This window comes from Drosophila biarmipes, chromosome 2R (genome assembly GCF_025231255.1).
Source record: "Drosophila biarmipes strain raj3 chromosome 2R, RU_DBia_V1.1, whole genome shotgun sequence".
NCBI classification, from domain to species: Eukaryota; Metazoa; Arthropoda; class Insecta; order Diptera; family Drosophilidae; genus Drosophila; species Drosophila biarmipes.
Window position 1 is genome coordinate 22,611,046 of NC_066615.1, and position 26,815 is coordinate 22,637,860.

At 42.7% G+C, this 26,815-nt stretch overlaps 1 protein-coding gene across 4 annotated transcripts in view; it reads right to left on the reverse strand.

Annotated features, from left to right (window-relative positions):
* The window catches only part of LOC108022902 (uncharacterized), a 58,110-nt gene that overhangs the window by 10,676 nt on the left and 20,619 nt on the right, over positions 1 to 26,815 (reverse strand). For all 4 annotated transcript variants that reach the window (XM_050888045.1, XM_017092107.3, XM_050888046.1 and 1 more), the window contains exons 3-6: positions 8,026 to 8,324; positions 7,766 to 7,909; positions 3,051 to 3,157; positions 1,126 to 1,299 (exon numbers count right to left, since the gene is read on the reverse strand). In XM_050888045.1, coding sequence (XP_050744002.1) covers positions 1,126 to 1,299; positions 3,051 to 3,157; positions 7,766 to 7,909; positions 8,026 to 8,324 — 724 coding nt within the window. The remainder of the gene's footprint in view (positions 1 to 1,125; positions 1,300 to 3,050; positions 3,158 to 7,765; positions 7,910 to 8,025; positions 8,325 to 26,815) is intronic.

A 26,815-nucleotide genomic window follows, 5' to 3' on the forward strand; every position in this document is an offset into this window, starting at 1 on the left:
AGGTACTTTTGGAAATTGCCATGACGAAACGGGAAACAAAACTATCACGCTTTTATTACCATTTGGCGACAATGGTTCATTTTTCATGCCCTAAAAACTGTAATATTTGAAAGGTTTTTGAACTCTCTGTACGCATCTTTACGCTGATGAATAAAAAATCGTATAAAAACATTCCCAAATAATTTTATTATACTTGGACGAACTATTTTGTAAAGTAGATTTTGGTTAGAATAGGGATAAAATAAAAATAACATCCCTGGCTACAAATTACCGATGTACCGATTGTAAACTCGGAACCCTGCTCCCTAAAAGTCACCAAAAAGTATTAAATACCCCCCAGATCTGCTCAGCTAAGAAGTCGAGGAAAAGGTGTATCCCGAGGTGGGTGTAATCGCTTCCCTCCCCCGGCAATTTCATCATTTTGGCATTAATAATACAAGGCAGCCATGACTGCAGGAATTCTCCCTTAACCCAGGTTTGCTCCACAATTGGGGGCAACCTCACTCAAAACGTAATCCTTTAGCCAATTTTGCCAGACACAAGCACAGGGACGCGGCGCAGAGCCACAGATACAGATACTGCTGCAGATACGGATTCTGTGGATCCAGAAAGTGACGCATACAGATGCGCTGGGTGGCAGGGCGGGAGGACATGTCGCCAGCGTTTTCCAGCAAATTGGTGCCAATTTTTGCGACGAACGCTCTGTCAAATTGTCATTGTCAGCATGCCAAATGCATTACAACAACACGGGCGGTGGCAACAACCGTGTTTTTTGGCCCCGATGTCGTCGAGTTCTGTGGACTGTGCAATCGCCGTGCCAAAATGACAAATTACAGGGTGTTGCATTTAACACTAATGCCGCTCCAGAAAAAAGACCAAAAAGGAGAGGACAAATGGAGGTGAACTAAATTTGCATAAATAAAACAGACCTTATAGAGGCCGTCATAGGCGGGCTTTGATGGAAATCAAAAAACCCCAACGGCAATTATAATTCGTGTTTCAATTTGCTGTCTAATGCTAATACGATTGTAATAGTTTTTGCTTTGGTTACAAATTAACATAAACGCATTGTCATTAATTAAATTATGGTGCACTCTTTGTTGCGGTAATACATTGGCAACTCACCTTTGACCGTCCACTGCGAACTGCTCGTTCTGCAGATACAATTTGATGTACGGCTGGCGGGTGTGCAGCTTGTAGCGACAGTTCAGGGCCCGGGGATACAGGCCAGGATACGCGGGCGACTGGACGTAGCAGGTCTGGAGGCGACAGTCCCGGTACTCCCGCTCGCAGTAGGATCTGTGGGATGTGGTATACAAAATCATCGAATTACGGGCTTGGAAATATTTAATTTAATTTGTTTCGAATTGGTCATATCACTCAAACCCCAGAGCCCGATAAACGTTTTCACCAGAAGGCGCCCTAAATGATCCAGGGAACTTTTCGGGTTAGTTTGCCTAGTCCTTGAGCTGCGTCAAGGAATCCAGAAAATTGTGTTCACTGATTTGGAAACTCCCGCTCCACCCGCTCACCCATTTCTCTGCGTTTTTTGCGAACTTGTAAAATCGTTGTTAAATTACAACAGAAGATTGTGTAAAATTTTCATTCGTTCCTGGGCCTTGTGCGTATAATTTTCAATTTGTTTAAGTAAAACAAACGGAAAATCATTCGGAGGCGAGGCCAGCGTAAATATGATTACCATTTTTATTCCCTTGCCCTGCAGCTCGTCCTTTTTTCTAAACCCATCCCCATTGCCCTCCACTTTGTCTTCGGCCATTTGCTTTGGTTTGGCTCCTCGATTGCGTTTGGGTTTGGCTTTGGTGTCGAAGCGCGTGACCGCAAAATTAGCATAAAAATCATATTGGCCATGTGGGCGATGGGATGGGGAGAGGGATATCCCTCTATTCCCAGAGGGGGAGGTCCTTTGATGGGATCTTAAAGAGCCAGCTCTTGATGATACTCAATGTGCAAAAATTCTGGTTTAAATGCCAGCAAGGGTTCTGCAGCGAAGCTATTCAATAAATTACTGTGGACGATTGCTATTCAGAGCAACTATTTCAACTGATATTAGCATTCAACAGGATGGATCGTGGATTCGCACTTTTTAAGTATTTTACAAGCTCGGGGTTTGCAGGTTATTCATTATTATGTTTATTTCAGCTATTTGTTTTTCTGCCTGCATTTTTTTAATCAATATTCAGCTTTTTTGAACCGAATTCATATTTTATTTTCAATCATAACGTTTTTAACTTTTAATTTTACTTCCAGCGAGTATTTAAAAAGAAATTAATAACAGCTCTTGGCAGGCCATATCCCGTTGAATTTCGTTCATTTTGCCTACGTTTTCAAGCACCATCTGCGATGGCAAGTTGTTTGAGAAAAATGCCTACTCGAAAACTTTGAGTTCGCAGACTTTTCCCGCCCAGCAATCCGCCTGCATATGCACAAATATCATTTGAGTAAATCTAGCATGCTCCTCCCAGCCTCGGTACTTGCAGCCGAATCTTTGCTTAAAACTTGCAACTTATTTTATTAAGATAAAAGTTGGACTGGCAGAGCCGGGAATATAGAAAAAAAGGCAACTCCAGAGAGAGAATCAAATAAAATTTAATGTCTGCAAAGTTTTATTTTTGTCAGGGCTTCGGGTGCGGGAGGGGCTTGAAGGCCCACCCCGGCGAAATGAATTCTTTGGAACTCGGTTTCAATTGCCGACTTTTCCAGCCATCCTTCAGGCGTGAGAAAATCCCTCGCTTTCCCGCTCGCGAATTTCACGTTTGCCGCAGTGCAGAAAGCACAAGTAATTCAATTTGATGCGACCTTCTGTTGCCGGATTTTCCCTGCTCTTCTCCGGCTCGTGTATGATTATGAAATGGGCCAGCGAATCGAAGACAAGGACCTTGTCTGGAGAGGCTCCTCAAAAATATGTGTGCCTCTGACATAGCTTGGCTCAATATTTCAGTAATAAAATAAAATTAACGCCGGGCTGTAAAGTCCCGAAAAATCCTCTTTGGAAACCCATTTGATTACCCGTTTCTCGTCCCCTTACTCACCCTTGGACCACTTCGCCGCGGCGATTTGGATATAATTCCGGATGTTGGCCATATCGCAGATAGACTTCCGTTTGCTGCTCGGCGCGTGAATCGAATGTGAAGTAGGTCTGCAACGGGAGAGATTGGAGAAAAGTGCGGGATGAGTGGACAATGGCGGAAAATCACGTATACGCAGTGTGTGTGCTGATGAATTTTGTCAATTTCCCTCCAGCCCGGCTCGTCGTCAGACAATTGCGAGTTGTTTCGCCCTGCGCCCGCCCCCTGCCGCCCGCCTTTCATTCCATGGCCTGCCACATGGAAATGTGCAATGTCATTTGCCCTGCCCCTCCACCTGCCACGCCCACGCAAGACTGCGAGCTTTCCCTGAGCCTCTGCCACCCTGTTTGCCTGTTGTTCCCTTGCAACGGTTGCCGTTGCCTCATCAGCGCTAATGACGTGATGCAGTGACGTAGGCAGCGCCACGCCCCCTCACCTCAGACCGCGCCCACCGCCCACGCCGGCCACACAGCTGGAAATGGCCAAAAGAAATGAAGGGGCACGTTGGAGGGTGAAATGCTGGGGTTACGAAAGGGTAACGAACCAAGATGCCTGAAAAATATATATTTCAGAACAATGATGGTTGCAAATAATTGAAGGCAGCTCTTTTATCATGTTCGCCTTGCACTCAACACAATTATTTCAAGATTTAAAAACATGTGAATCATTTATCATTATTTAAGTTGGAACTCCAATCCAGGTATACATTTCAACCTTTAATCTTCTTTAAAAATATACAACTTTAAAGAATAAAAGGGTTATGGATGCAATAATTAAAAAAATTGTTTTGGAGCTACTTAAAATAAACACACTAAAAATAATCTATAGCTGTATTTAAACCGGAAGAGGTGCAATTCTTTATTGTTTTAGTATTACAGTAAAGATGTCAATTAAAAATTATTTAACTAGCGTTTTGAAACAACTGAAAAAATTGCATTTTTAATTTTTAATTAGCCCAATGATACAGATCAAATTGCAATATTGCTTATTTAACTATATAAAACACTGGTGGTGCAAACGAGCAAACACGATTTGTTCCACAACGTTTGCCAGCCCGATAGGCTAAACAAAAGCAATGATTATCGCCAATTTGCGAGCTTTGATTCGCTTTGCCGGCTAATCGAATTCGTGCAGCGCCATCCCCGAAAAACATTCATTTCAATTACGGATATCGAAGTCGAAATTATCGACAGACAGCCGCAAAAGCGATTTCCTTACGGCCGCCCCATACCCAGCCCCAATCCCATCCCCCATTCCAATTCCAGTTCCACCTGCCGCAGAGTCAACGTCATGGTTATCAATTCACCCCGCTGCCAAATCGCTCCGCCGGCCTTGATGGCCACATAAACCTCGTTGGCCATTTTCCAGCGGGGTCTTTCGGGGGGATTTCGCCGGGGAGTGGCACTGGCCGGGATCCCCGGGAGGGGCGTAATGCACATGTCAATATTAAATGCGTTACCGGCGTCAATGACGTTAGCGCCACTTAACGATGTGAACAATGGCAGACGCAGGCTCGTTTCGATTTATCCAGATGCTGCTCACGTGGATACCCATCCGCCCAGGCCACCCCAAAAGTGTCTCCCAAACCTGCAGTCCTCTGACGTATGTATATATATCAGAGATTACACAGAGGGAAAAGGTCCCTAGCTAAAGGTGTCTTTGGATCTTTATAAAAAGGCTCTCTGTTCTACATTCGTTGGAATAGTTGTGGGACTTAAAGAACATTTTTTTAATAAAAAATCCAATAAAAATATTCATAAAAATGCATTACCTTTAGTCATCAAAAACTAATTTGTTTCACCCTGTGCAAGATTTTGACTAAAGAACTAGCTGTAAAGAAATTTATAAAAGAGAATCTTTGGATTGTGTTCGGTAGTGAAACATTTCTAGACTATAGCAAAGCCTTTTAAAGTCAAATACTATTCCTTATTCTCCCTGTGCGGATGGGGAACCCATGGAATATTTTGAAAAGTGGAGCTCTGCTGACCCCAACTCGCTTTCGATGAGGACGACAATGATGATGGCGGCGGCGATTATGCCGATGAGGTCCACGGTCGTCCTCCCGTTAATGTTCTGACAAATTCGCGCTCGAATAAATTAAAATTTCAAACTGATTTGTTGCCGCCTGCTCTTTGGCGTCCCGTTTTTGTGAAATTATTTTTGATTTATTTCGCGTGGAATTTATGTTAATGCGAATGCGAAATTATTTCGTTTCCTCCGCCGTCGCAACTGTCGTGCCTGTGCCGCCCGTCCTGTCCCTCATTAAATCGTGTTATTACATTGCCAGAGCTGTCGCTTATTTTTATTTATTACTGAGTAAAGCCCCTGGCCCGCCGATCCGACGCACTCGCGCCGAATAAGTGGCAAAAAGTTCGCGTCTGCTTGGCGGAAAAACAAAAAGCGGGAAAAGCGAACAGGAGGAATACAAAGCGCAGCATCCTCCAACTTTCAACTTGCAACTTCCAGCGAGCTTGGAGAGTTTTCATAAATATTTATGACTCCATTAAGGTGTGCATAAGACACACTCTGGAGGGTGTCCTGCCAGTCCTGCCAGTCCTGCCGGAGGACCCCCCAGCCCGCCTGCTCCGGAGCTACGGAGCTCCGAGCTTGGAGCACTCATTCATGGCTTAAATCGGTTGCTTGTGTTTGCACATCCCTGCAACTTGTTGTAAGCCGGGCCATAAAGCCAATCGCCTGCATTGACTACGCACTGCGAAGGGGGCAGCTATTTGACTTTGGGATCGAGTGGGGCGGGAAGGCTCCAATGGAGTTATGGATATTCAGTGGGATTTGATTCTGAAGGTTATGGCGTCATGATGGATAGGGGAGATTGGGAATTGGTTTGCCGATTGGCACGTATATTCCTACGACTCCCTATCTATAGCGGAGTGTAATTCAGAAAAAAATTATATTTAATTCCCTCAGAAAGTTATTTTAAGTACCCTTCCTGAAACCTTATTCGAAACCACTTTAATGTGACAAAGCTGTTATACCGGCATGCTCTACTCGTCGGACAGGGTGGGTTCTTGCTATTTCCCCACCAAACTTTTCAGCATGAACGTTAATCAAGGGAAAAGATATTACTTTTTCTGCCACTTCCGCGTCTAATAAGCAGCCTTATTGTCTTATTTCTTTGGGGTATAATTTCACTCCATCTGTTACCATTTGCAAGCCATGCATATTTCAAGGGTCTTCCTTCCGCCCTCACGAAAAAGAATCCATTATAAATATTGAAATTCTTTATGTGACATAAAGAACTTATCTTTCATTTTATAAATGCAAATACCGCATCAAAAACGCAGCAGCCAAGCAGTTGACAAAAAAGCAAAACAAAAATAATAAAAACAAGCAAAGTGAGGAAAATCAGAGGAAAATGGCAACGAAAAGCGAACGGGGGCAAAGCTAAATAGAATTCAAGTTGTGAACTGAAAATTCACATAGATATGCGGCCATACATATAGTTATATATATATAATCTGCTGTGCTGTGTGTATATCAGCAGGAGGAGACTGACGGCGCCAGCCAGCCAAAAGGATGCAGGAGACAGGACGCAGGACACGCCGACAGACGCGGGCCAGACTACAGTGCCGTCCACCCACGCCATAGACGCCGACCCACTCCTGAATAATGCATGCAAAAATACAGAAAAGGGGAAAAATAAATACAAGCAAGATAGAAAAAACAGAAAAACAGGGAAAATAAAGCACACACACCGTGGTGTGGAGTATCTGTGTGTATAACTCTCGCTAAGTGCGAAAGTGAGTTGCATAGATGCAGCCGAGCAGATAGAGCAACACGGGTCAGGACATGGCAGCAGCCCGGCCGAGCAGGGCCGGGCCAACAGGGAGCACCGGGGAGGAGCGGGGAAACGGAAAATGGAAAATGGGGGCCGACAGGAGTGAAAAGGGCGAGGACAGGCTGCCAAGACTTGTGTGCTGTAATATTTTCCTTAAATTATGTGATAAATATAAATACACAGACATTTATACACGCACACTGGGAGAAATCACGCCAACCCTAAAAGATTTCTGTGTGTAACTAGATAATATATAATACTTAAAGATTATGAAAGTAAATTCAACCACTAAGAAGTGAGTTCAAGTCCAAAAAAATAAAAATAAAGTACTTATTTCATCAAAATGAAAAAAAGGTTTAATAAAACCATATTACAACATTCACAAGAAAAATAATATACTTATTGCTGAAGTAATTAATACATTTATTCTGTGATTTTTCTAGGTATGCAAATGAGGAGGGACTTAAGTTAACATCACTACTAAGAGTAGCAGTAAAATAAAGTAAATTTGAGAAATATATCCCAAAAAGAAGTTCGTAGCTTAAAGTCTTCGGCATTCCAATTGCTAAAACCCCAGTCCAGACCCACAACAGATTTTTCTCCGTGCAGATATATATCTAAGGCCCTAGAAATATGCAAGGAACCAGTAAGGGGACTTTTGTTTATTAGTGTAAGTGGCAAGACTCTGGCGACAGAAGACAACAGACGGCAGGGCTTCAAGGATGCCCGTCTTTGTTGCCCCGGCAGTAATTGGAATTCTCTCCTGGCTGGAGCGCAAAAATGAAAAGTCCCACCGAGATCTTATGTGAGACGCCGCAGAAAGGAAAGAAAGTGTCCGGGACGCCGGGCTGCCGGGTTGCAGGGCTGCCGGGTTGCGCCTCACCTGATCCGTAAAGTTGTCCGTGTGGAAGAGGACCTTCACATAGCTGGTCTCGCTGATGAATGTCTGCGGCTGCTCCGCCTCCCCGCAGAACATTCCGGGCTCCCTGCGATTCGAGACATCCGTCTTGGCATTGCCATCAACAATCTGCAACAATGGGCGACTCGTTTTAGTGCGTCGCATATGTCATCGCTCAGCGGCGATATAAATTAGCCCCAACAGGCGGGGGAGATAAATCAAGACCGGCCAGCGGCCACACCCACCTGCAAGTAGCCGCCCTCGCAGTGGGTGGCGTTCAGCAGCTGACCCACTTTGAACTTCTTGAACCGCAGGCGCAGCACAAAGTCGCGGGGCGCCCCCTTCAGGGTGCGGAAGCGGTACCAGCAGGTCAGCGGACGACCCACGTTCTGGCTGCTGACCTCCGGCGAGCTGATGTCCTCGAAGATGTCCACCGTCTTGTTGCAGTGGTCCCTCGATACGTCCGACGAGCTGCCGCTCCCACCGCCGCCGCCGCCGCCGCCACCGCCTCCGCCGCCACCGCCTCCGCCGCTGCCACTGCCACCTGAAAATAAAGAAAAAATATTTTATTTAGTTACAGTATTTTTATAAGACAATTTTTTTTGACCCACCAAATTTGTTGTAATACTTAAGAAAAATAGATTTGTATTTAAGATACATTAGAGATTATAGGAAGCAGATGTTTTCTATTAATAGTTTTTAGTCAAATATCATTCCTCATTTGGTTGCTACATAGAATTTTATATAAAGAGAGGGATGGTATCATAACGCGAATACATTTACAACCATCTTCAAGTTGAAAGCCTAACGAAACCATAAAATGTATTAACAATTATTATTTTTTAGTATTAAAAAGTACAATACTTCTTTAAAGATCCCGAAAAGTAACAATTCGCCTGGCTAACCTCACAAAAAACGAAATCTAACCCAAACTGAAATCAGTTGATTTGAATCTTTTTGATGAACTCCATATTAGCTAACAATGGGCTTCCCTCTAGAGCTGTAATCTCCCCCCTAGGTCCATGGAAACCCAAGTCGTGCTCTTGATGCCAGCTCAGATAGCATGTGCTGTGCTTTTTGCCCATCTCACCGAGGGATTTTAAGGTACTTTCATGTGGGCATGCTAACCGCAGGACTAGGCTTATTAATCCCCAGCCACCGCTAACCTCTATTTTTATCTGGAGGAACAAAAAGCGAAATGGAGCCCGGCTCGGCGCTCCTGCTGCCGTTTCTATTCATTGTGCTTAATTTATACAGCGAAATGCATAAATGACAAAAGGACATTGTGCTGAATTTGTAATTCAAGTCTGGCTGTTAACAATGCCACCCCTTATGGTCTTTATTCCTGGGGGGTCGGGGCGGTCTCCAACCCCCCACATGCAAAAGACACAGACGTCGTTGTCCCTGACTGTGACAAAGACCAAAAAATAAAAAAGGAGGTGGGAAGGTCCTGCCACGCCCCCGCAGCGCCCACTTTGGCAGTCAAGGCGCGTAAAATTTTGAGGAGAACCCTGAGAAGCGGGGAGAGAACTGAGAAGTGAGACGGAGAAACGGGAAGAGAATCGTGTCGAGAGTCGAGTTTTCGCGTCGAGTGTTTGTGGGGTCTGACTGCCTTATAAATTACCCCCGGGGCGAGTGCAGGTCCTTGCCGAGGATCTTTTCGCCTATAATGCAAAAATATTCTTGTGCTCAACTTTTTAATCAGAGAAGCGAACTTGTTGGTTTTCGCGGGAGTTGGCAAACAAGGAGGTTACGTGACCAACATTTTTGTTTCTATCAGTTTGCATTCCTCTGATTGTTTTGCTGTTTTATTATTTGCCCAACTTTTTGCCCGCTGCTCCGCAGTGAAATTATGAATGACAAATGTAAGGGTAGCACAAGGTACAGTTGGGTACAAAAGCGTGTTGGAAAAGTCTTTCACCCCGCGTCTTCCATGGAGTGCCTCGCATAATTATAGTCAGAGAGGGATATCCTTAGCCGTCACCTCTAATTGAATCGGGCACTTAATTAATACGAGAAGAGCTTTTTGCAGAAGGCGCTCGGAATAACATCAAACAGGATTTAATTAAATGAAATATCATACACTTTCATTTGGATTAGGGCTGGGAACCGCAGGGCGCGGTGGGAGTTGGGATATCGCTTCAAAGGACCTTTTGAGCGAATCGATACGCGAGGACGTATAGCACATCAGAATTTTGACGAAACGCAATCAGCTTAGCTGCAGGCAAACCCACGGAACCACCCATCCGGAACCACTAAAACCGCCAGCCAATATCGCCGTCTCCGCGCGGCATGTGGTCGGGGCTTAGCAGGGATCCCCATCCCGTCCTGTGGTTCCTTAAGCTGAAATCGAGAAGGATTAGGGGTCGGGTCGGCGGCCACTCCCCGGTGGGAGGTAACACTTTCGGGGGCGATGGTTTTCGGGAGGGGCTGCGCCTGCCTGATGGAAATCGCCGAAGGCGACAGGCGAGTTGGCGTCTAACAAATCTGTTTAATTTATCAGCGTTTCATTATGTAATACACATTCTATGGAAGGGCCCCCGCTGTGCCGCCTCATTTATCCCGACCATCTGCCTGCCTTACTCTCTGCGGTCGCCTGTCAAAGATAAACGGCAAATTGTGGCTTCAAATTCAGCTTTTGGCAATTAGCGGTGGACTGGGCCTGTTCGGAAAGATACATTAAATTGGGACGTTGGAAACATGGGGCGATTGCCTTTGAAAGAACTACAAAGATGAGTTTAGGAACGAAACATTAATTAAAAGACCATTTCCCTGCGAAAGACATGTCCAATTTGTTTAAATACATCCTTTGGTTGACCGATATTTAATCACAATTTTTAAAGTCAATCCCTCATAATAAGCTGCGTTTTTACTATAATTCACCAGTTCACACATTAATCCTTGACCTCTGAGGGTAATCCACCAGACCATCCCATAAATAACCCCAGTTCCGCCTTCCCGAATGTCCGAAGAAAACATTGACGAAAGATCTTTTAAAGTTTTTACGGTGTGTTGCAAAAAAGAAAGGAAAGCAGACCATCGCTCAGCAAGGCCTTTGGCCCCGTCAGCAGTTGCAGTTCGGGGAGAAGGCAGGCTGGGGCATGATTTAAACACTCGCCAAGTGCCAGACGGCAAGGTCCAACTGGTGGCACTCACTCACTGGCTAAGCCTTAAGTCGGCTCACAGCACAGCCTCCCTCCACTTGACTTCACCCTGGCTGTGTGCTCCCTGGGTCCTCGGATCCCCGTTCTTTGGTCCTTAATCTTCCTCCTGTAAAGTTCACACAACTATTGTCACATGCGATACACCCACTCAATGGGTTACAAGCCCATTGACGAGCTGGGGTCGGGGGCAGAAAGCGACTAGAAAACAACATCAAGTGGGAGAACTACACAGTAGACAATTTTGATATACTAGCAGAGTTATTAAAGTACTAGAATTGAAGGTTAAGCATTGTTATGAGAATTGATGGAATGTTGATTAGCAATTAATTTTAAACTTATTTGTCTAGATAATAATTATATCACTGCACTTTCTATTTTTAATTTTAAACAAATAAAAAACATTTAATAAATTTATATTCATTTAAAGTTTATTATAATTTGATTACTCAAGGTACAAGTCTGTTGGGAATAGACATGTATCTTTGGAATTCATTTTGGGTTAGATTACAATTTGTAAACATTTATATTTAAATTTGTTCATTATGTGATTTGTTATTTGTTTGCTATTTTTATCTGAGTGCAGACTAGAGTTTAGCTTTTCTCCAGCTCCCTTTGCCAGTTGTTATCCTTTGAGGCGAATCGATTAGATGCGCTCGGGCGACCTGCGAAGAAGGAAATACTAGTGGACTCAATCTCCTTTTCGCCCCGCCTCGGATCCAGTAGTTCCTAGTGCAGCTTAAGGGAGAGCTGGGAAAGCTGGAAAAGCTGGGAAAATGCTGAAAGTCGCTGGTCTTTTGCATAGCCCCGATACTTCCTTGCCTGATTCCCTCTGTTCTTGGCCACATGTTGATATATTGTCAACAGACGCACATAGCATTTGTCTGCGCTTTCCCTTGGCTTTCGGGTGGGATGGGGTTGAGCCGTTGGGGTTTCCCCGCCCCCTGACTTCCCTTTTGTGTGTCCCTTTTCTGATAAAGGTTGACAAGCGTTCCGCCCGGCCACGCCCCCCGCCCCTGTCAACCGCCATTGAGGCCTTGCCGTGGCAGACATGAAAATCGATTATGAAAATCGTTTGTTCAACATTTTTCACGCAGATACGCAGCAGCAGCGGTGGAGAGGCGGATGTGGAAACTGGGGGAAAGTGCGGGAAACAAATCGAGAGGGAGCTTTTCAGTTGTCGCTGCCTCGTAGATTTTCCTCGCCTCTTTTGCATTTGCATAAATATTTTAATAGAATTTTCGTCCCCAAAGCGGCTTTCACTATTTTGCAGCTGAGGCTGCTCCCGGAACTCCCATCGCCTCATAAAGATTGATGTTTAATGTGGGTTTGGGCCTGGAAGAGGGACGAAAGGAATGAAATGGAATTGACTTATTCAAATAAGTGATTTACCACTTGACGACAACGAGCAGCCCAAAAACTCCTAAAATACGGCAACAACAAGAAATTTGCATAAATTGGAAAAGGAACTGCCAAGCAGCAGCACTCAAAAATGGTCCAAAACTTACGGTTGGCCATCAAAAATTGAAGTGGGTCTTCTCGAGGAAATAACTGCCAGGGCTTGATTGGACGAAATGCGTTGGGAAATCTATTGACATATTAAATTAATACGGATACGAGAAGTTTGTCAGGGTCAGGAAAAATCCATTTAAGTAATAACCGATCGACCTTTGCCTACAGACTTGGTTGAGCGTTCAGTGTTCCGAGCTTTAGACATTTGATAGTGATTTTTATTCCTTAATATAATATAGAAATACATGCCAAAGGATTGAAAGACTTTTAGTTTATTTTTCGTACTACGTCTAATAAAATTTAAAAAATGCTGTATATAGATATTAAGATACTTTTGGTATTCTCATTTTCATTAATAAATATATATGTTAGAATAATTGTTTCATCAAATGGATCAATTGAGGAAATATAATAATTCCCACCCAAGTTTCCAATTGATTTCATTCACTCAATATTTATTTAAATAAACTTGCAGTCCTTTGTTATTGCTCTTAAACGATTTCCATTCACTGGCAACTTTAAGAAGTTTTCTTTGAGCCACTTATCTGCTCTTTGGTCCTTTTTGTTGGCTTGTCCACTCCAAGGATATTAAGATTATCCATCAACACTTGGTCTCCATGCCCGGCTCCCTTACCATTAAATTCCTGCAGTCAAATGAATATAAATGACCTGACGCTTTAAATACTAATAGCCAGCAAATTCTCTCTTATCAGAGCAAAAACATTTCTCAACATTTTTCCCGTCACTTTTTATCTCATTCGATGTTCTTATTTTTATTTTTCATTTTTTCCATTCTTTTGTGGGCACAGAAAAAAGTTTTGAACAAGACAATTTGTTAAAAAGGAAAGCTACGGAGGAAAAACTCCCAGTTCCCCTGCGGATGCCCCGGCTGTCGTTGATAGATTAACTGTAGCGGTGATGGATCATTTGCTTAAATTATTAAAATTGCCTACTCAAATTTCACACCCAAATGGAGCGTCGAGTTACTCCCCACACCGCTCAGGCTCTGAATGATTCACTGACTCGCTGACAGACTGATTGAATGCCCAATGATGGGTTCTGGGCAGCGGGGACTCGGGGGCAAGGGCAGCACTTTGAGGTAAGTTCACAGCCTAAGCCGGGCAAATCTGTCAGAACCGAACAACAGCAGAAACAAAACTCGAACTCGAGCGATAACAAAAATAAGCTATAGCCGAAAATACTTTCCAGAGCTCGGTGGCGGTATACTCTGCCTCAAGGGCAAGGGCAATCCTTCAACGCTTGGAAATAAAGTTTTAATAAACAAAATAACAGCTTTTAAGCCTTTATTTGTCATATAATTATTATTTTTTGTGTGTTTTTAGTATATATATCTAAATACTTGGAAAAACAAGTTCTATAAACCGTCATGTAAATATATATTATTAAGTTTAGGGAAGGAAGCTACAATTCCTATCCTGTTTTTTTAATTGGTACACATTTTTATTTAATAGTATTTTGTATTTTTTATAAACTGTCTCAAAATCATTTTCTGTTAATTTAACTTTTCTCTTCTAAAAAAAACTTTAAAATATGTTCAAAATATCTAATTTTATTTTAGAGTGCTTATGTGGCTGGTACTTCCCCGAGAAGTCCTTTCTGCTGTTCTGTGATAATTTTATCAACATGAAAATCCATTAAAAAGTTTTCTCGTTCGCATTTCAGTTTTCGGGCACTTTTTGGTGAAATATCTCCACAGGCAAAGTCTGTGTATCGGCTTACTCGGTTCTTCAGATCCCCTTTCCAAGGTTCCTCCTCCGTTTGCATTTTATTTTTATTTTGGGTGTCCTTTGCGCAAAGACTTCCTTGCCAGGGTCACTTTGTGCTGCGATGCGTAAAAGTTTCCCGCTCTCTCCTCTTTTAGATTTTATTTGGCCGGAGCCGAGGGCCATATTTGTGCGGCGACCTTTTACACTTTTTATGCTGATTCTTGCAAAATTCCCCTGTTTTTTCCTGGGGCAGAATCGTTCAACAAACAATTTTTTGACATTTCGTGATTTTGTGCGCTTTTTTGTGGGTGACAACTGCGAAAGAAATCTAAGATCGAGTCTCGGGGTTTTCCTTCATTAGTTAAATAGCCTTGGTCTAGGCCAACAGACTGCCTTGGGCTATTTGCCCTACTTCCTGGCCAAATGAAGGGTTCGGTCTGAGTGCACAGCCCTGATTTAAATGGGAAAAAGGTTGGCTGAAATCTCATCAGCATGAGCACACAAAAAAGTGTACCTGAGGCGAATATTCACGAATTTATTCATTGTATCGAATATGTCAGGAGCAGGGCAGACCGAACGTCAATCTTTTGCAGAAGAGTCAAAAGCAGGAAACTTCACAACTCAGCTGGGGATGAGGGGAAAAGGTGAAAGGTGAAAGGAGAGGAAGGAAGTTGAAGTTTCCCCTTGACAAGTTCATCAGAATTGGTTGCTAATGCAGGAAGTAATTCGAAACGGAATGAAATTCACGGAATAAAAGTTCTTTGAGGTTCACTTTTAAAATGGGGATTAAAGGAAGGAAGGAATCATGTATTAAAGACATATATCTTTGCTCACGGTAAAATCACTTGTATCTTAAAGTTAGACAGTTTGTGGAGATTGGTTAAAGATGAAAGCCCCAGCTTTAAAGCCATTTATCAACTTTTAAGCCGCCCATTGATTTTTAATAACAATCTTTCAACTTTTCCCCTTGAAGTATTTACAGCCCTGGCAACAAGCCGTAAGCCGCTTTCCACTGCTATCTACAAAAATCTGTGAGCAAAGGGTGCGAAACCTCTTTCTTGTTGAACCGCCTGCCAGCCCCTCGGTACACAAGTCCCTAATCTGCCATAAATCGCATTATAAATATTAAAACATCCCCGCCCCTTTCGTTCGTGCCAGACCCATTTGCCATGATTAATTACAAGGTATCAGTACCATTTTGTTATCCCATCAATTTCAGGCAACTTTGGCCAGGTTCCCTCCCCACAAAAACCCATTTTCCCCTGCTTTCCAGCGAGAGTAACGAACAATTTTCAATAAGCAACGGCAACGGAGAGCAAAAACCGCATCTTGCCTGCGAGCCAAAGTCGTAGCCTAATCCCCCAATCAATCTGTTGACCTTCAACCCGAAATGGCTCACACACAGGACGCAAAACCAGCCAAGACACACACATACACACACCGAACTTGGCCAGGCATGAAAACGTTTTCCCATTTGGCAGCAATTAAAGAGCTCGGAATGAATTTATATACACGTACATAAATTAAACGGGCCCTGGGCCCGCTCGCTCTTCATTCATTTCATTTAAGTTAATTAGATTCAATAATTTTGAGGCCTAAAGCATGGAAATGCCGCACAGACCGGCTATCCGGAGAGCCCTAAGTCGAAATGGCTGCTGCGTGCCCAAAATTTCTAAATAGCCAACATAAATTGAGATTTATATGGGCGCTTAGGTGGCCATCATGGCCTGCTCCTCGGTCTTGGCCCTCATCCTCGTCTAGATATGCCTGTTCGTACGGCTCTTGGCCAGGAGCAATTGAAATTTGCCAATTTCGTAGATTTTTATGTGCATGCACTAAAAATGAAAATTTAACGGCGCCATAAAGGGCGGTATGTAATGCCTATTGGAATGCTCTGTAATTATCTCTGATGAGCGTATCGTATTGCAGGGGAACTTGCCTCGGTATTTTCCCAAAATAAGTTGAATTTGCAAAAGAGTCAATAATATTTTGGAATATTTCTTATTATTAACCTTCATTTACATGTACTCTTTGATTACCTTGTTTAGGATATCATACTTTATTAAAACGAACTTAATGTTTAAAGAACTAAATAATAACAATAATATTTGGCTACTTAAAAGAAATATCGTATAAGTTGCAATCAATTTTCGCATTATAATTAAACTTAAATGGATTGCTCTTTAACCTGGCAAACGGTTGCCATAAACCGATTCATTTCAAAGAAATATTATTTTCAATAAAATAATTATTAATAACGTTTTAATCTTAAAGTCCATTCGTTTCACAATAAAGTTGGCTACTCTTTTTTCCCCACCCACGCATTTTTTGCCGGGGCCTTTTCAGAACGGAAATCCAAAAAGTTGATGGATAAAGCACAAAAAGAGAGATAAAAATTGGCTTCGTGTATTAAACGCTGCGGAAATTGTTTCATCAATTTGTTAATAAAACGCACATGCGGGCAGTCAGAGGGGGAGGAGTGAGAGAGACGGGCGAATGCGGGACAGAGGCAGAGACAAACGTTTGACTTAATAAAATAAATTGTATAAATTGAAGTCTGTCATTTTGAGATTCCCAGGCGTAACATCACAGCCCCTCCACATAAAACATAACAAATTGCATGAAATTTACGTGAGAGCGGGTGGGTGTGTGTGCCGTGCTGTGTACACATGGACCTCCCCCTGGAAAAGCGCCTGAAAACCCCGAAAGCCCCCGGAAAATTGTCATGCATGGCAGGAACAACTCGAGTCGAGTCGAGCGCAGTCGACTCCCCCAGTAAACTGGCAACTGGAGGAGCAACAAATTTGTAGGCCTCCGTCCGAACGGCAGAAGACAATCAAGTCAGTCAGTCACAGGCGACATTTGCTCCTTTAGCTGTACGTGTGTGCGAGTGTGTCCTGGCCACATTCTGTTGTTGGCCCTCCTGACTCACCCCGGCACACGAAGTCAGGCAGCAAAACACTGGGCTCGGCTCACTCGGGTGAAGATGTTGCGAGATTGAGTTGTCTCCCTGGCCAGGCGAACTGGATTTGCAGCCGGAAGAAGGTTCCCAGAACTCGAGGAGTTTTTTGGGAATTTATAAAAATATTAAATTCTTTCAATAATATTAATATATTAAATTGCCATATGGTTGGAACTCCTCTTATTTGAGAGAGGTAGCAAGCAAGAGAGTGAAGAAAGAAGGTTGGTTCCTTGGTATCCCATTTCGACCGACAAGTAGGTAAGCACTAATTATTAAATAAGAAAAGGAAAATAAATACTTTTATTATACCTTATATTATATCATATACATTTTTCTGCCTTAATCCTTATATTAAAACTGATTAATTGACGACGATAGGAATGATTTATAAAGACGGATGCAGCTAATTCTGACGCACACGAACGCTGTTTTCAAGCTGATATCATTGATAAATCAACTTTATTTCTGCCCATCAATCGCCCGGCATAGATAGACTATTTCTACGGTTATTTGTGCTATCTCCCAGCCATTCGGTACATAGGAACATGCTGGGATAATAAAACTTATAGCAGACAATTTAAGGCAGAGCCAGAGGAGAAAGAATGGGAGCAACGGAGAAAGCGCAGAAAGCGGAGGCTAAGTAAACTGAAATGGACTCGCAAGACTCACGTGCAGATAAAAATAACGGCAGAAAATGACAAAGGCAGCGGGAGAAGCCACGTGGGGAAATGGAGAGGGATAGAAAGTGGAAAGTCGAGAGGGGAGGGAGAAAGCGGGGGCGACAACAATGGATGCGAAGAACAAATACAAGGAAAGGCACGAGCTTGCAATTTAATACGCAGATAAACACACACAAAGAAAACATTCAAGTGGGGGAGTGGAACAACTTTCACCGGGAAAAATAAGATGAAAAGCTTTAGAACGTAATAGTATTTATTACTTTCTCGGTAATATTTATTAGTACTGTAATAGTTAGCATTTTCTGTTAAAGGTCTTATAATATGACAAAAAGTAAACTGTTAATAACACTTTATAGACTTCCGACAAAGTTTTTTAATTCCAGAGATTTCTACGGCGTATTTAACAGAAAATAGCATACTTTAAGGCACTTTAGAAAGAGTTTTTAAATTTCAGAGGTTTCGTGGCTATACTCAACAGCGGTTGAGAACAGGATGCTTAAGGAAACACAGCAGATTGTAAAGTCGAGCAGGTATCTAAATTTACGTAATACCTAGGAAAAGGTTAAGATACTATTAACATTATGAATATATTACAAATTGAAAAGACACAATGAAAACACCTACGTGGGATTTAATAATCAAAAGCTTTTCTGCCAGTGCCTGAAAAGAGGAAGCGAAAAGAACTAAGGCAGATGATGAAGTCGAGCACGGCACGCACATGTCTAAATTTATCCTCGAACTAGGTAACCCCGCCCCGTGGCGTCCCCACCGCCCCCGCAGATCAGGCGATATCGGTTGAATGACACGACGTATAGCGATGCTTAGCTCCGTTTCCCGCCAGCCTCCCCAAAAACAACAGCCCTCATCGTCGTCATCCCGTCGCCGTTGTAGCCGCGCTTGTTGCTGATTATGTTGATGATGCATGTTGTAATGTTGTTTAGGCTGATGTTTTGGCACAGAGGCCCCACAACTCCCCGCCCACCCCCTCGACAAAGCCAGGCGAATGCAATTTGTAGCAATTGTATAGCATTCCCCGTCCCGAAATCCGAGCCCTTCAGCCATCTTTGATGTGTTTGACAAGCTCATCGGGGAGGCGGAGGCGGGTTGCCATGCGAAAGGTTATTAATATTTATACGGCTCTCTGCGAAAGCAGACAGCCAAGCAGCCGATTAGAGCAGGCGTTTAATTTGCGGACGGCACAATGGGGCGTATGAGCAATGCTAATGTTGATTTGGCCGCCATCCATCGCTCTGCGGGGCAAAGAGCCTGCCAAAAGGATAATGGTTTCAGCCGGGTACAGTTTGGCTTCGACTTCAGCTTTAGCTTGGGTTTTGATCAACCTTGTGGATTAAAGACACATCTTTAAGATTGCCGCTTTGCTAAAACATCGGAAGTGCAGCTGCTGCTTTCGAACTTCAAAGAAAATATATAAAATGGAATGTTTTAAATATACATTTAACTTCACACAATATGTGAATTTTATTAGGATTATTTTATCTCTTCACAGCATATGCATAATATTTAATAACCTTATTAGCTGTAGTCAAACGTGATCAATAAAAAATTTATAGGTTATTTAACCATTTCCTTACAGCACGGTATGAATTACTGATAGGTCCCCAAATCATATCAGCGATTTTCCGAACTGCAGGCTATTAATTACTCAATAAATATTTCGCCTACTTACACACCAAAAACCGAACCGACAATTAGGGACTTCAACCACACAGCCACATTCACCCCCTCGGAGCTGTGGGTTTCCACTTCTTTTGCTGCATTTTAATTGCAAATTTTCCACAGGCTCTCCGCAGATGTGTTGACTGTGGAGCTTAACGCAGACTTGGTTGCCGAAAGAAAACTTTTGAGACTAATAAAAGATTTCTGATACGTGCGAGCGAAATATTCATGAATTTCCTTGAAAATTAAATTAAAAAACTTGCTTCAAGTGGCGGCGAAGGAAAGAGAGCCCGCGTAATAAACAAGTTAAAACTCTAACCATAATTTGGTTTATTTTTTGCTGGCTGCAAGTAAACAAGAAAACAAAAGCTTCATAAATTCAAGCCGCAGCATATGTGGAGGACCTCCCGAATTTTCCGCCCCCATTGCCCACCATTGTTGCGTTGGCTACAGTTTATGGAAGTTTTTCCCTTATTTTTGTTTATTTTTTGAGTAGCTTCCTCAATTGCGGCTTTTGGCTTTGGCAACATAGTTAAGATACAAGAGCCAAGACAGGATGGTTTTCCCACATTTTTCCCGTTTCCCCGCAGTAGGCAAAGTTTTGCTTTTACACTCAATTACAATGCAGAAAGTTTGACAGGAAATTACTGTATGGCAAAGTTGTGAGTGTTTTTCCAGAGCCTCTCCAGCTCGCGAAAATCCCCGGCCAAGGCGACCCGGTTAAGATGATATACCCGCTCCAGATGCCCCACCTCAGGCTTTATATTAAGCACTATATACCTGGCAAATGGAGCCATCGAGGCAGAGAACTAACAGCATTATTTGCCATATAATCCGAAATTCGGGGGAAAATATGAGTGACACGAATTTCCATAAATCAAAGCTATTCGTGCATATAAATAAATCAAATCAAAGGCTGCATAATCGCAAGAGCAAATAAACATTGGGGAGAGCCTGCACAAAGCTGACACGGATACAAAATTTATTTCAATATTTGCTTTAACAAATTGCTCAAAATCACAGAGCAAACAAACCCACCGCACACACACAAAGCACACAGCAGCACAAAGAAATTAATAAAAATTTATTGCATTTGAATTTGTCGCTGACATGAAACAGTTACAGGGGCCCCAGAAAAATCGGGGGCAGCCGAAATATTTTTATTGTAAATGAAACGAAAACAAATTTCACGCGTACGCATAAAAAATGTAACACCGCGCAGAGCACTATAAAAACAAATATGCTTTGTTTCGCAAAAACGCCGCTGGCCATTTTTTCACCTGGAAATTTTAAAAAATATTATAAATACATTCCGCATTTCGTGCATGCAAATGTATGCAATGTGCTTAAGGTGTTTCGTTATTTTGCAGGGGTTTTGTTTGCATTTTTTGCACTTGTGCAAGGAATTGGAAAAAACTGGCTGGCAAAAAATCGCTGGCAAGTGAAATTGATTAAAATTGGTTTTAATGGAAGGTAAATTTAGTAAAACACAATAAATGTTGAAATCTGTGAATGCAAACTGACAGGATTTTTAAAAGGGAGGGAACTTACAAGATTGATCCTCAAAAAACTACTGGGATTCAATTTTATATTTATATATGAACTATTTTTACGCACTTCTTCATAGGTTATTTTTCGTTTTAATTTATTATTTTCACCAAACACCAGGGACTCCCTGCTATACTCGTATAATAATAGTAGAATATAATACATCTGAAAAAGGTTCAGATATTGCCATTTCTCCTTGACTGAGATGCTTTGAGTAGTATTTTTATTACCCGTGTTTAGATTTAATTTAATATTTCTCCAAACTCCAGGGCCAATTAAACTTTCCGAAAACATCCCCGAATGCCCCAAAATTCCCTGTTAAAGCCGTACGTACGCCCACCCCCCCACATATACTTAACCAAGCCACGGGCTTGGGGCAATTACGCATCGTTTCATTATGAAATTTATCGTATTACGTTGATGAAATCACTCGAAGGGTTTCTGGGGGATGTCTTGCAAGAGCCACAGCCGTTTCGCTTAATTTCCCCATTGGCTGACGAATCTATAGGCGGGTGTGCCCATGTGAAAGGCTTTGTGGGCGGCTGTGAAAGTCGCATTTGCTGCTAGAATTGTTTCACATTGTGCGCCTGGCGCTCAATAATTACAAAAGCATAAGGAGGGGTCCTTGTGCGGGGCCGAGTTTGCGTTCATAATTACACATGAATTTCAATATCCTGCGGCGGCCTGGCTTTGCTATCCGAGAGTCCTTTGCCACATCCTTTCGCTGGCTGTCAATATTTACCCAGAAGGATCCCGCCCCTCCCGAAAACTTAATGACATTTGCTATATTTGGCTTGACTTTAAAATGCCGCCTCTCAGGTCTTCAACAGGGCGCAACAAAAGGGTTTCCCATTCGCCTTCCCCCACACCATTTCCATTTCCCGCTGCTATTTGCCAGAAACTCTTTCCTCCCGAAAATCTTTGGCAATTTTCGTGGAAAAGTTTTTAATGTACTCGGCGCAGTGTTTTGTGGTTCTGTGTTTTCTATTTGTATTTCGTATTTTGTATTTTGTATTTCGTATTTTGTATTTTCTATTTGTGTTTGCCCGCCCCGCCCCCTTGTCGGTGGGCGTGGCAGCCGCCTTGCGCCCTGTAATTGAGTGTAAGCGCTAATTGGAATTTTGATGAAGTTCGGCGGGAATTTGGCAACAGTTTAGGTCGAAGGAAGGACGAAGGATTTCGGGGAGTTGGCAATTATGTAAGTAGCAGTTGAGAATGTTTCGAATTTCGTGTGGTCGCTGGTTGGAGGGAGAAGGGGCAGCAAGGGTTAAGTGAGTGTGGAAAAGCTTCTTGTACGCGCTCGAGTCGGGCATTAAGTATACGCCATGCGGAACGGCTCGAGTTCGCCTCGAGAGCCCGTGTGCTGGCAATTGATAACTCGCTGGCAAGAAACTTAAAGTTTGCGCCCAACTTTCGCCCGGAATCAGCCGCAAAATTCATATCAGCTTCTAGTTCCCGAAAGGCGAGGGGAGCCACTAACTTTGCCGCCCAGAAGGCGTAGCACTCATAATGGACTCCTTTATTTTTTGGCATTCGCTCAGGCGGGCAACTGCACCTGGAGAACATACTAGTAATAGCATTCAGTCAATAGAAATGCCAATGAAATGAAAAGTATCTGAGAATCGAATTAGAAAATATTTCTTAAGAATATTCTAAGACACATAAAGTATTTTTTAAAATGATCGCTTTTACCGACAAATATCCTGTTTTTAACAATACTTTGGGTATTGGCATTTGGTTATTGAACCTTAGTGATATCTTAAAGTACGAATTATTTTTCCCAGTGCACTCTCTCACAAGCAAACAAACAAGGAGCTGTCCTTGTTCCAGCTCTGCTTTTACTGCACTCTTTTCCGCTCCTGTGTTTTTGCACTGCACCTTAACCAGGAAGTTGTGTGTCATAGGAAGCACTTGTGTGACATAATAAAAACTCTCTACCTATCCTATGCTTTTTTATGTGTGCGGACCAGGTGGTCCAGGTGGTCCTTCTACAACACGCTGCACTTTATGCTTTGTCAACAACAACAGCACCGACATCAACGTCATCATCAAGCGAGACCCGCAAATGTTGTTCTTACTAAGCCAAAGTCAGCAACTACAAACGAACTTCATGGATGGGAATAAGTAGATACGTGGTTGTGTGCTGCAGGCCTTATAAGAACAGAAAGAGGGGGGGAAATAGGACGAACGACTGAATTTAAAAGCCTCTTTGGTCAAAGAGGGAAACTTCAGCCTGCGATAGGCACATCTGAACCACATTTTCATTCGGGAAAGGGAAGAAACTCATAGAGAACCTTATTAATTACTTTTAAATGTTTTTTGAAGAATGTAATAATTAATATATAAATAAAAATCTATTCACCTCCATTTAAATGTTGTACTCCAACTGTTAGTTTAAATACTTGTTATGATGCGAATGCCCAAATCCAATTTGCAAGCTAAATCTATTTCGTTCCATTTTTTTTTACAAACTTTTACATATTGACTGCCAAATAAATGCCAATAACAATAATTCCTATGACATAGCTTCGGAGCCTAACTATTTATTTAACATTTTGGAATAATATTTTATTTTTGACACGTCAGTGTTATACCCCCACTAAAATCCCCGTAATAAAGGCAGCTTTCCGCAGATTTAAATCTGCGAATGCCAGCAAATCCGATGGCGGGGAAGAACAGCCCCTGTGCACTCATTCTGGGGCTGCACTTTCGCCGGGAAGGGGAAGCGCTAATTGAAATGTGTTTGCCTTTCCTTTGGGGCCGAAGTGCAAAATGGAATTCTGCTTGACGGGCAGAACACTCGGGCTGCTCGTGCTTTGATCAAGAGCCCCTTTCAGAGCCCCTTTTGGGGGCGAGCCGCCGCCTGTCTTCGCTTACTTTGAGCAATCAATTATCAAGTTACAGCCGCCAAAAAATCCATTCCCGCAGCAGAATTCGCGGCAATTAAAGTTTGCATCATGCGTTGTGTTCTGGGAACCCCCTCCATTTCCCCAGTTTCATTTCGGAAATTTGCATAGTTCAAGGGCTTCGTTCCTAACTGAGTTTGGCCTCTTTTTTGCCGCTCCCCCACCCTGCGTTCCCTTACCCGGATCCGTGGCCTGAAAAAGGCTCGCAAAAAATATGAAGTAAAGCCAAAGCCAAAGCCAACTGGCTGAAATAGGGGCCGTGAGAAGGCGTGGTTCCAAAAATGAAATTGTTGCTTGCCTGCGAAATTTGATTATGCCGCGGGAGTAGTGTGTAGGCAATACGTCTATGGGAAAATGGGAAAAGCGGGGATATGCCGTATTCTGCCTATATTCGAGAGCCAATTTGTGAAATTGAAGAATGAATGATTGCAAAATGTTTACAAATGGAATCTCAACTGTCGAAATGTGTTTCCGAATGCACGAAATCCAAATTGCAAACATCAATAACTCCTCTGCACATGCAAAGCAAACATTTCAGACGCAGGGGAACCTATCGTTTCCATTGAAAGTCCAGAGCTGGGTGAAATTATAAGCTTTAATATGGCCAGTTAGATATCCCAATACTAAATTCTTGAAATCTTTTGTGGTCTTATTTTAATAAAAAATCTAAATATTTATTCTGTGTAAATTCTAGGGCTTTTTAAGTTGAATTGTAGTTATTTGCTTTCCTTTAAAATGCGGCCAAATCAATCGAATAATTGCCAATACTCCGCTTCCTTAACCTCCTGGTGGCCCAGAATATATGTAATTTCATTAGTTTAAGTAACATTCGGACTCATTCGTTTCGGCCGGCCTTGCACACCACCTCCGACCCTTGTGGACCTTAAAAATTACCTTTTTTCCGCTGCCAACTCACTCTTTTCGCCCGATGCCAAACACAAACACAAAAAAAGAAGGTCGGCGAAATGGCCACAAAATAAGCTGCTGTTTGACCAGGACTCACCCAGAGCCTCCCACTCCGCCGGCCACCGTTCAAACAGAAAGTAAAAGAAAGTAAAAGAGAGAGGGCGGGAAAGGGGAGAAAAGGACCTTCAGGTGCAACAGCCTTTGCGGTTGGCTCCTTCGCCGTTGCATGTAAAAATCCCCTCAATGATTAATGTAATTTCACGCGCCACTTAACGTTATCCCTGCAAGGACATTATGCTTAATTGCAGCGTCAGTTTGAATTTAACCGAGATTCCCCCTGGTTTCCCCCATTTTGCTTGGCCTCCATTGTTTCTGCGGTGGATTTTTCCTGGGCCTTGGCCAAAAAGCAGCCGTGCGAATTTATGAAAAAGATTTGCCTGCCTGCGGCTATTTAAAGTAAAAGGGCGCACAATACCCACCGCCCTGGCCACACACACGAGCACACTTCATTTGGCCTGGAACTGCTTGGCAGTTGCCTTTTATGTGGCCATCTCGCTGGAAATGGGTTAATTGCATAATTTGCGAATTTCACGTGCAATCTGCGGTGCTTCGAGGCGAGCCGTGATTTCGGCCCGTTGATGAGGTGACGACGACCACGTAGTTGGAGCCTCATTAGCTGGCAAGGAGGCGCCTTCGCCAGCCGTCGTAATTTCATCGACCTGATTAAATTTTCAGAAATATAGTTACCTGAAAGTGATAAGAGGTAAACATATTGATTAATATAATGACATTTTATAGCACTTATTTACAGAGAAAGTATTAAAGTATTTTGAATAATATTTTGAATATACTTTGAATGTGAGAATACATTTTAAAAAGAAATTGATTGCCCTCGCATATTTTTAAGATATTTATGAAACTCTGAATTTTGAATTAATAAATATTGAACTTTTTTTTTAATATTTTAATTTATTTGGTTTAATATTGCAGGGAAAGTAAGCAATAAAAACTAAGTTTTTACTTGTACTTAAAATTGCATTAAAATATTAAAAACTGACTGATTTAACGAATTCAGTTATTTTCTGGGAAAACACATTAAAAAGGAAAATAGCAAGCCCTGTGCCATTCGAATCCGGTTGAGAGTCACAAGAAAAAGCAGAAAATCGATTTCATATTAAAATCAAAATCTTTTTCGCCATAGTTTGCTGGGCCAAATCGACGAGGTAACCTTTTCACTTTCAATTTTTGCCAGGAGCAGAAAAACCCGGGCACAGGTCAAAGGTCTAATCAAAGTCCTGTGGTCTAACCTGCATTTCAGCTCCCTCTGGCCAATACCCCACATGCCCCCTCTCCGCCACCTCTGTCGATTACTGCTCAAATTTGTCGAGTTTTTCTTTTATTTTGCCATGCGAGTAGATTGTCGTTTTATGAACTCGCAAGGACCTGCATTCGGGGCTTGACTTTTGCCTTTTTGCGGTGAGCATCTGGTGCTCTTGGCCTGGTCAATGCCGGGATATCAACAACAACAAGGGATGGCCAACAGAAATGGCAAGAACAAGAGCAAGAACAAGTTTATCTAAATTGCCGTATAGACGGATCCGAAGCTTGTGGCCTGCGGTTAAGCTTGAACTTCTCCCCAGCTCCCCGGCCCTCGGGCTCCCCTGCCCCGTCTGTATCTACATAGTCGTACGTATCCGTATCTGAATCCCTATCTGCGCCTTCGTTACGTATTTGCTTTTTACATGCTTCTCTTTCAAGTTGATTTGGGTCAATGCTGTTTGTTTGCCATTGTTTTCCTTTGCCGTCTTGTTTTTATAACTTTGGCAACGAGCTGAGTTCGCCCCTGCCCACCCTCCTTTATTTTATTCGAAATAACACAAAACTAATTGGTTTGTTAATTAAAATTTTGTTGAAATCGTTTCTCCATCTCATACCTCAGAGTTTGTGTTTGATTCT